The sequence below is a fragment of the Macrobrachium nipponense genome, chromosome 14 (assembly GCF_015104395.2).
Source record: "Macrobrachium nipponense isolate FS-2020 chromosome 14, ASM1510439v2, whole genome shotgun sequence".
Taxonomy (NCBI): domain Eukaryota; kingdom Metazoa; phylum Arthropoda; class Malacostraca; order Decapoda; family Palaemonidae; genus Macrobrachium; species Macrobrachium nipponense.
The window spans coordinates 34,161,861-34,172,976 of NC_087207.1; the positions used below are offsets into that span (position 1 = coordinate 34,161,861).

The 11,116-nt window shown below is 38.4% G+C and overlaps 1 protein-coding gene across 19 annotated transcripts in view; it reads right to left on the reverse strand.

Moving 5' to 3' along the window:
• The window catches only part of LOC135226448 (transmembrane protein 131-like), a 525,255-nt gene that overhangs the window by 138,489 nt on the left and 375,650 nt on the right, over nt 1-11,116 (reverse strand). For 2 of the 19 annotated variants that reach the window (XM_064266020.1, XM_064266019.1), the window contains exon 1: nt 1,165-1,277. The exons of 12 other annotated variants lie outside the window; for them this stretch is intronic. Coding sequence is in view for 4 of the 7 variants with exons in the window: in XM_064266023.1 (XP_064122093.1) it covers nt 224-341 (118 nt within the window). In the remaining 3 variants the exon portion in view is untranslated. Of the gene's footprint in view, nt 1-223; nt 819-1,164; nt 1,278-11,116 lie in introns of those variants that run through there. 5 more of the 19 variants (XM_064266030.1, XM_064266023.1, XM_064266025.1 and 2 more) reach the window with 5 other exon arrangements.

Below are 11,116 nucleotides of genomic sequence, written 5' to 3' on the forward strand. Positions count from 1 at the left end.
CTAACTTTGGATTTATTGGACCCAATCACGCTTAAGCTACAAAACTAACTCTGAGAACCCAGCAATACCGGTGATTTTTCCCGACTCATTTTCAGCAGCCTTACCAAAAGCCTTACAATAAAATTCCATGGATCAAACCTTTCAAAATCTGTTTTCAATTTAACAGAAAGGCAAAGCTGTTCAACAACAGCACAGCACACCCACAATCAACATCGGTAATTACCTTGCAAAAACCCTTGAGCAGCAGGACAGGTTTCACACACGACAGCGACCACCTGGGCAACCAAAGAACACACGTTTAAAATCCGAAAACATCCCATGACAGGGAATTGTCGAAACATCCCACGACAGGATTCGTCAATGCTAGTATACCACAACCGTCACACCTAACCCATACACACAAAATGCTTGAGCTCTTGAACCTGGCCTGCCCTGGTCGTCCTTTTAGCTTAACATAGCCCCCTCTCCCAATCGTTCCTTTAGCTTAACAAACCCCTCCTTCTGTCATTCGCCCAGCTCACACCATAAACCCTTATGCGTCAGACAATAAGGCCATCCACCAAATCATTAGGGTCGCATGTAGTTGTGCTTGAATTTCATTGGCTAGCCTGTACGAAGTTCTACCAATCGTGGCACCCTTTGGGGGCAAATAGCACTTCGGAGTTCAAACAGGTGTTTAAAAGACAGATGAGAATTTAATAACTGGTTTACTCTACCTAGGTGATTTCATTATTGGTTTCATTATTATCATTTCAGGTAACACCAGTGGCACTACTTATTACCAATCGTATACTGCCAATATAATCACAACTAATATCATATACCACTTGAGAGCAAAGTTCCAAGCTTTCAGTACCTTTATATATCACTGATAAATTATTCTCGTCCTGATGATAACATTTACTTAATAGAATAGTTTGTCGTTAGTTTTATTAATAATATCATCATATAAGAACACAAGTTTAGAAGTTCTGCATATCTTTGTCCAACTACGAAAAATCAACGTGTATTGTGTGTGTACTATATATACGTGTATATATGTAATTATATATATATATATAATATAAATATATATATAATATATTTAAAAATATATTATATATATATATCTATATATATATATATTTTAGAGTAAAAGATATGTTCATCTGTCTGAACAGTCACAAGCAAGTTGGAATCATCCGGCGGTGAACGACTCTTCGTGAATTTCGAGGAAGGACGAACTTCCAAGTGAGTGACTTGTAATCACGAAGAAAAGAACTCGAAGTTGCGCTTTCTTGTCTCCTGGTGCGCAACGCTGCAAATGATACTCTGACTGCCTGACACAAGGAGCGGTTATACGATAACTCCACACAGGATATGAGAACAGAAGCGTCACACAGGATGCGCTATCGCCCCACAAAGAAGATAAACCTAGAAAAGTCCCAAACGTGATATCGTAGGCACTCGTGCATAAGAACGAAATTCCTCTTTTGTGTTCTTCTCGCCTCTTGTAGCAGCTACATCCACCCAGCTGTGTTCCACGTCATCGAAAGAGAAAAAATAGGTCGAGGCGAGGCTCTGATAAAACGTCCAGAGATTCGAAAATTCCAAATGTGGGAAAAATAACATGGAATAACATCCTCTTTGAGGCTGCTGCTACCTTGTGGATTCACTTCACTAAGCGGATGATTGGAAAGCCTAAGTACATAAATGGATCAAACTACTTTATTCCATTTTTATGAGAACGATATCTAGGAGGAATACTCCACAAGTGGTGATATTTGTTTTCGCTTACTCGTGGAGTAAGCTTTCAAGCTACTTTGTTGTTGTTGTTGAGAGAGAGAGAGAGAGAGAGAGAGAGAGAGAGAGAGAGAGAGAGAGAGAGAGAGAGAGCTAAAAAGGACTGAAAAAGGTGTTAAAGATACAGGAATTTTAGGATAGGATATTTATTTATTAGAATAAAATTGTAAAAAATAAATAGTGTTAAACAGTAGAGAACAATTATTTCTAATAAAATATAGCTTGTTATTTTAATTTTCGTTGGTGAAACGACGTTCTATTTGACATATTTTAGCACACGCCCCGAATAATCTGGGGGTCGGATCACGCCTTGTTCCTTGGTAAAGATACCCTCGTGGAGAGATGGATTACTACTACAACTGTTTCTACTACTATTATTACAAAACGTAACCTGAGAAAAGTATAAGTAATGTACTGCACCGACTCCATCACTACTTCATGCTTACTAAATAAGAACTCATCAGGAGACTAAGATATTGAGACAGAGAGTCACTTTTGGTACGTCCGCCTTTCTCCTTTGACTGTTTCACAAGCAACAGGTATTGAATTTCTAGGAAATACGACATTCTCAAAGAATACTTTGAAAATGAATTATATTTTGTAGCATCTGCACACAAACCTCAAGACCTTTACCTTCGACTGGAAAGTCATTGTCCGCTCTCACAGTGGCCACAGCTGAGCGAATAAACTTCCACCCTTTATCGATCTCCTTATCTTCACTCATTCTATCCCGGTAAATTTGAACATTTTTGGACTGATTCACTGAAACTGTCAATAAGGTTAGCAGAGGGAGAGAACTTTGGGATGCGACTCCATACGCAACTAATAAGCGGTTAAAAGAAAAAGCAGGATCTACAGTACCATTGGTTATCTCCGGGGCTGTCAAATTCCCCAGAAGCACACCAGCCCGTTTTTTTTTTCTTCTTTTTTTGCCATGCCCCTAGGTTAGGTTAGGTTTAGGTTGGGTTTAGGTTGGGTTAAGTTAGGTTCGTTCAAAGACGTAGCCTCCGAGTTATCAGGGTGTGGGGGAGTGGGATACATAATGACATTATTGTCAAGAAGATTCTATGATTAGTGTTTGAATTATTGCGTCCCGCTTTTCCAGGGAAGGTTCAGTACTCGGTTAGAGTTAGGGAAAATCCTCCAGGGACCTGGGGCAACCCGGGCGAGCTGTAAGGTGTAAGGTAAGGTAGGGACATGCGACCAGCATGTCCTTACCTTACCTTACAAAAACAATACTAACGACACTTACCCCACTGGGAAGATTCAAGAACAACACTAGAAACTCGCTTAGGCTGTCTTTGTCGACAACTTAACCCAAAGAAATTAATTACCTATTACCCAACTGACCAGTGCTTGATGATTTTATGGAATGGAGTCAGCTCATATGCTCGGTCCTTTCAAATCACAAACGTCTATAATTCGACTAAATGAAAAACTCCTCACTCATCGCAGAGGTCGTACAGGATGAGCTGGGAATTGATGCTCGAGAACCATAAAGAACAAACACACATACACACGGAGGGGGGAGGGGGGAGGTTCAGTTTCCCATACAGTGGTGGCTCCAGGTAAAAGACAACATCCACTGCCAAGCCCCTCTTCATACGCGTCAAGAGTGATCCCAGATGCAGAAAACTTTCACAGGATCCCAGACATTTCCAACTTTAAAGCTGCCTTATGGTCTCTAGATAACAAGTCCATTCCGTCCAGAAACACCTACACTCCATCTACCCCGGTCTTCCTCCGCCCCCTTTTCTCCCTGCCAAACTTCGGAATAATAAACCCGTACGCAAATTCCCAAGATGTATATTAGTATTGCACCAGCCCCGGTTTTACCTCCATGTCCCTAGGTTAGGTTAGGTTGCTTTTTTTCAGGGAATGTTTCCTACTAGGATACAGTTCGGAAATCTGCAACCCGCACATCACACTCATCGTCCTCCATGCTCTTATCATAACCAAACCACCTCAACGTGCAATACTATGCAAAGCCTTTCGCTCTGCACTTTCTGTACGAATATCACCAAGATTGCAGTTCGTTGCTAGCGGCCCTACCCCACACGTTACTTGAAGAGAAACTATAAACCTTATCATGAATCCGAATTTCAGCAAAGCAATATCGAATTTAGAAAATTATCCCTAGAACTCTACTGTTCTTACTTGGCTATAATATAAATACTTATTGTAACTGGTCCGTGGAATAAGTGACGTGTTTATATTTCCTCTATTAAAAGTTCAAGGTTACTCTTGCAATTTTGTTAATTGGTACTATCAGCTTTATCATTATTTTGCATGTAACAAAAAAATAAACTATTTTTAAGTTCTAATAAGTACTTTTTGTTGACATCCCCTTACAGAGAGAGAGAGAGAGAGAGAGAGAGAGAGAGAGAGAGAGAGAGAGAGAGAGAGAGAGAGAACTTTACACATACTACATATGAACTAATGAACACATGAGCACATGTGTCAGATGTATATACATATATATACATTCATACATATATGTAATTATTTTGAAGTCCTCGCGACATGAAGAGTTCGTTCATTCAACTAGTTAAGCTGTCAACGACACACTTTTTAATTTGGTTTATACTAACATCAGCCTTAACTAAACAGGCATTGAAAAAATCCAATCGGCATTAATTTCAGATCATAACAACCGCTTTTGATTGACTAGAATCTTTAATACATTTATCTAATGTCCAACGTTTTAGATGGTTTGTTGTTTAACTCCAGTTGCTGATCACATTTTTAAAAGATTAGCAGCGTAGCTGCTTTTTAAAGAAGAGTTGCGAAGCTTCTATGTACCTAAATTTTTCCTAAAAATTCGACGTAATTTCCCTAGAATATAACAGCTCCATTGTAGTATATTAACTACACTTTTTCCTCCTAAAATGATGAGTGTAACATCCTGAGAAACTTACAACTTTTACTCAAGAGATAATTCTCAATGCCAGCGTTATAACCTTAGTGGATTGGAACGTCCTTCGTCGTCCATTTTAACAATAGAGTTAGCAGGGTTTAACAAAAACATCAGAGTAGGCACACACTTGATTACCTTAAGTTCTGTTGCAAAACCTATAATGTAATAAATATATATATATATATATATATATATATATATATATATATATATATATATATATATATCTATATACATCGAGCTACTAACGCCCTTTAATATCTAATTCGCTCTACCTCGGAATTAATATATTTTCATATATATGTTAACCGAAGGGGAATTTTTTAGTCGATAAGAAATTTGTCGGCTCACGGGGTGGCGGTGTTGTTTAAGGCTTCACTGTGCGTCCTGAATTTGTTGGGTTCGATGATTAGATATTAATGGACATTTGTACTCGATGTATATATAATATAATATTATGTATAACAGAATCACGAAATTTTGGAATGCGACGAATATATGAATAAAGGCAAAATCCACGAAGGAAAGTGAAACAATGGTATAACCGCTGCAAGGCGTTTCAACTTCTTGTCCTTAGTAAAGGACGAGAAGTCAAAAGGACATCGTAACAGTTACGCCATTGTTTCACTTTCCTTCGTGGATTTTATATATATATATATATATATATATATATATATATATATATATAAGTAAGTACCACTGCTTAACTTAACGCTCTGCCAACTAGGAATCAGAGGAATTTATTTCTGGTGATAGAAATTCATTCCTCGATGTGGTTCGGATCCCACAATAAGCTGTAGGTCCCGTTGCTAAGTAACCAGTTGGTTCCTAGACACGTCAAAATATCTATTCCTTATGGCCCGCCCTAGGAGAGCTGTTAATCAGCTCAGTGGTCTGGTTAAACTAAGATATACTTAACCACTGCTTAAACAAGTACCATCTGTTTTTCAGGGAGAAGGCCTAAATTTCCTTCCCACGGGATCGATCTACGGTTTTATAGCATCACCAACCGTTAGCTATGACATATGAGGAGGCCTTTCGTCCGATCGATCAATCAACCCACAGTCTTAGGACCTTGGTTATCATAAAACACCAAAATTCCACTTCATGACTTTGAGCGTCTTATTTCCATCAGGAAAACAACAATTTGGATTTTCAAGTTACTTCTAGATTCGGAGTCTGACCTTGAATCTTCAAGACTCTTGCAAGTCTTAATTTTATGGAATATATCGTTACTAAGAATCATATGGCAATCGGTCACATTCCAATCAAAAATTAATTCATATCACTATTATTAACACGTCGCCTTTACTTTATCGAAAGATATTACCCATAAAATCTATAATTATCATTAGTTCTGTTTTTGTTGCTGTGGCTGTTAATATGAACAAATCGTAACACCATGTCGATTACAACGAAATTCCAAGATCATCTACCGGCTGCCCTAACATCAATGATCATGTTTCCTGACTCTGGCCCAGTGACAGAAGGACATCCATACCAACAGCAGTTACTCCTAAAGATTCATCTCCATAAATATGAGTGATCTTTTGATGCAATCATGGATATGTTTTCTCAATAAAAGTTTTATTTTCCTTTATCGAACTGAACTGAATTGAACTGAACATAGAATTTAAGCCAACGGCAAACACTAGGGCCTTTGAGGTCATTCAGCGCTGAAACGGAGATTGACTGTGAAAGGTTTGAAAGATGTAACAGGAGGGAAACTTGGCAGTTGCATTGTGAATCAATTGTTAGGAGAGGTTGGAAAGTACGATGGAAGAAAGAGAACATGAAAGGAGGTACCGTAAAGGTACGCAAGGGGTTGCAGCTAGGGGCAGAAGACACGCTGCAAAGAGCCTTAAGTAATACCTACAGTGCACCGCATGAGGTGCATTGACGACAATACCCCTCCCCCTCCCACGGAGGTTATTTTCCTTTATATCATTTATGGGACAGAAACAAATATACTCCCGGGAAGGAACATGACAAGACTACAGTTGAATATATAACAATGAAGAAAGCCGATGGTAAAAACTTATTTCCTATACCGCTGATCGTCTGATCATCCCAGTTAGGGTCTAGTAGGTACTTGGACATCCGTGAGTGGAGCAGACTCTGGGCTTAACGAATTCATCCCAATAACATCTTGTGGGTAGCATCTTTTCGAGTCACTCCTTCCAAAGAAAAAATACATTTATAAAATGAGGCCACATACACAACATATCTATATATCTATATTTATCTATCTATCTATCTATCTCTATATATATATATATATATATACACACACATATATAAACAAACATACACACACATATATATACACTTACACACGTATATAACATCTATATATGTATGTATGTGCTTGCATGTATGTTTACATATATTATATCTATATATATATATATATATATATTATATATTATATATATGTATATATATATATAATATAATATATATATTAATATTATAATAATATATAATATATATATAATATTATATATATATATATATAATAAATATTACTATATATATATATATATATATAATATATATATATATATATAGTGTACTGTTGGTGGGAGGAAAGTCCATGGGACTGACATAAGTACTGAATTATATGTTAACTAGACATATGAAATCCAAGAGAGAGAGAGAGAGAGAGAGAGAGAGAGAGAGAGAGAGAGAGAGAGAGAGAGAGAGAGAACAATTAAAAAAAACCAGGAACTACTGTAAATACACCACTCGATCAATCTAGCAGTAACAATAAATACACCAAGTAGTACTGTATAGAATCTCCCATAAAAGCGAATGACATCAATGGAATGACAAGAGCGTTGGGTTTCGGTGCTCAGTCCGCCCCCCCCCCCCCCCCCGACCCTTAGTAATATGCCGTAAAGCCCCGTCCACAGAGTCACTAAAAATGACACAATATAGTAACTTGAGGCACCTGCGTGACACGGTTTTATGACACTGAGGGGAGGCCTCTGTGCAGGGGAGGTTGTTTGGGGAGGGGTAGGTGGAGGATGACATGACTTCGAGGCGGTGCAAATGCAACGTGGCGAATTGAATTTAATTTAATATAGAATTTAAGCCAAAGGCCAGGCGCTGGGACCTGTGAAGTCATTCAGAGCTGAAACGGAAACTGACAGTAAAAGATTTGAAAGGTTTAACAGGAGGAAAACCTCAGAGCAGTTGCACTATGAAGCAATTGTTAGGAGAGGGTGGAAAGTAAGGAGGAAGGAAGAAAGAGAATATGAAAGGAAGCACAGTAAAAGGAACGAAAGGGGTTGCAGCTAGGGGACGAAGGCACTGCCTACAGAGCACCACATGAGGTGTATTGACGGTATTACCCCACTTAGTCAGGTCTCTTGGGGATATGTTTGGGCACACAATGTTACTTGGGATGTGTATGTATGGTTTGCTACTTGGGGATGAGTATGCAGGGAATAGCTCCCGGAAATAACAAGAGTTACGTGGTATTGTTTAACAGCAAAATATATAACAAGAGTTCTGTGGTATTATGTAACAGCCAAATATAAAATAGATTTTTCTCACATATTCACAACGTTTACAAAGGGAATATTTCCTCAACCGAGCGTATCATTCTAAAGTTATGGCGAATCTCATCTTTGAATATCAATAAGCTGTCCATCTGAAGCTGTGAGGGAGGAGGAGGAGGAAGGAGGAAGGAGGAGGAGGAGGAGGAGGGTGGCGGAGGGGAGGAGGAAGGGGGGAGTCTGGTTAACCGGCTGGGGGGATGAAGAGAAGGATGAGGTTATATTTAAGACAGGTTCAGGGTAAAGTGGTACTCTCACATACTTGGTGTTCCGTAACATTGCAAGGGATGCTAGTTGTGGACTTGGGAGCAAAAACGACATTGTTTTTAGAAGGTTCCAAATTGTCACTTGTGCAGCGGAATGTTGTCTCGGACACTGAAACCTTCTTCGATTACTATACTGACAAACTTCATCAAATGTAAACAAGCCCATTTTAGCTTCTGAATCGTATCGATGATTAAAATTTAAACCACTGAGCGTTTTTGATACTTCATCTGGCTCTATAATTTTACTATTATCCATCATGCCTGTCAGCTCGGCATTACAATAAAATTACTACAATTTATCAACTCATTCATTTACGTAACTTTGCGTCGCAACGACAATTTTCTCTACGCTAATATCTTGCCATAACACAGGGAAGAACGGTCATTAAATCGTACGTTATCTGACGTCACAGCTACCACCAGGTTGCTTGTCTAGAGAACTTCCAGAGAAAAAATAAAACAAAAGAGACGAAGGAAATTATTAGGGCAGTGTTGATGGCCTCTACAAATTTAGGTGTTGTCAAACCTCTCCTTAGAAATAAAGTTCTAGGATTCAGAGACTACAGAGGAAGGAAAACATACAGAAAAAATATATCAACAGAAATATATGGTATCAATTTTTTTATCATCGTATGGAGCAAGGTCTATAGAGTCTCTATAGACCTTGGTATGGAGATGAGTAGAATATTTTCATCTTAGGGAGAGCGTGACATAAGAGCTAATATAAACCTAAGTGTTAGGAGTAAAAGTCATTCTCTCTCTCTCTCTCTCTCTCTCTCTCTCTCTCTCTCTCTCTCTCTCTCTCTCTCTCTCTTTGTTGTTAGTGGAAAAATCTGTAGGATACGCTTCCTAATCTCATATTCTTGTTAAGTTATCTTATCACTCCTTCCATCCTGCAGCCAAGTACACTTCAGGATTTCCCAACAATGTCAGTATTGTTCATAAATCCTTTGTTACCAACAGCTCAAATGGCGCTTTAGATTTTAACCCACAAAAAGCTGCAAAAACTCGCCTCAGAAGTGTTCGTCTAAAAGAATTAAGTAAGAAGTAGAAAAAAGGGGGAAAAATCATTTAGATATCAGGGTGTAATTAGTGGCTCAATTCTTTAAACCTATATACATACATAAATACACACATATAGGTGTATATATATATAATACTATATATATATATATATATATATATATATATATATATATATATATATATATATATATATACACATACACATACATGCATATATATTGCATACATCAGGAGACATAATAAGCTGTTGTTGTGTTCCTTCCATACATTGCCAGGTCAAGCTTATTTGACATAAGAAAAGGAACAAAGATCTTTATAAATAAAGAGAGTAAGACAAGTGAAATTCCTAAACTAAAGGCAAAGGGACCTCTACTCATTTCATTGCGAAATATTCCTCCAAAACTTGGACAACAGGTCCTGTGACAACAGAAGGCAGAATAATAATAATAATAATAATAATAATAATAATAATAATAATAATTCACAGACATCACGACAGACACAGTCAGACACCAACTAAAGAAAATGCCAAACTGGAAAGCCCCAGGTCCCGATGAAGTCCATGGATACTGGCTCAAAAACTTCAAGTCCCTACACCCACGAATAGCAGAACAACTCCAGCATTGTATCTCAAATCACCAAGCACCCAAATGGATGACCACAGAAGAACATCCTTAGTACAAAAAGACAAGAGTAAGGGAAATATAGCCAGTAACTACAGGCCTATCACCTGCCTACCAATAATGTGGAAGTTACTAACAGGTATCATCAGTGAAAGGCTATACAACTACCTAGAGGAGACAAACACCATCCCCCACCAACAGAAAGGCTGCAGGAGGAAGTGTAGGGGCACAAAAGACCAGCTCCTGATAGACAAAATGGTAATGAAGAACAGTAGGAGAAGGAAAACCAACCTAAGCATGGCATGGATAGACTATAAGAAAGCCTTCGACATGATACCACACACATGGCTAATAGAATGCCTGAAAATATATGGGGCAGAGGAAAATACCATCAGCTTCCTCAAAAAATACAATGCGCAACTGGAATACAATACTTACAAGCTCTGGAATAAGACTAGCACAGGTTAATATCAGGAGAGGGATCTTCCAGGGCGACTCACTGTCCCCACTACTCTTCGTAGTAGCCATGATTCCCATGACAAAAGTACTACAGAAAATGGATGCCGGGTACCAACTCAAGAAAAGAGGCAACAGAATCAACCATCTGATGTTCATGGACGACATCAAGCTGTATGGTAAGAGCATCAAGGAAATAGATTCCCTAATCCAGACAGTAAGGATTGTATCTGGGGACATCAGGATGGAGTTTGGAATAGAAAAATGCGCCTTAGTCAACATACAAAAAGGCAAAGTAACGAGAACTGAAGGGATAAGCTACCCAGATGGGAAGCAACATCAAACACATAGATGAGACAGGATACAAATACCTGGGAATAATGGAAGGAGGAGATATAAAACACCAAGAGATGAAGGACACGATCAGGAAAGAATATATGCAGAGACTCAAGGCGATACTCAAGTCAAAACTCAACGCCGGAA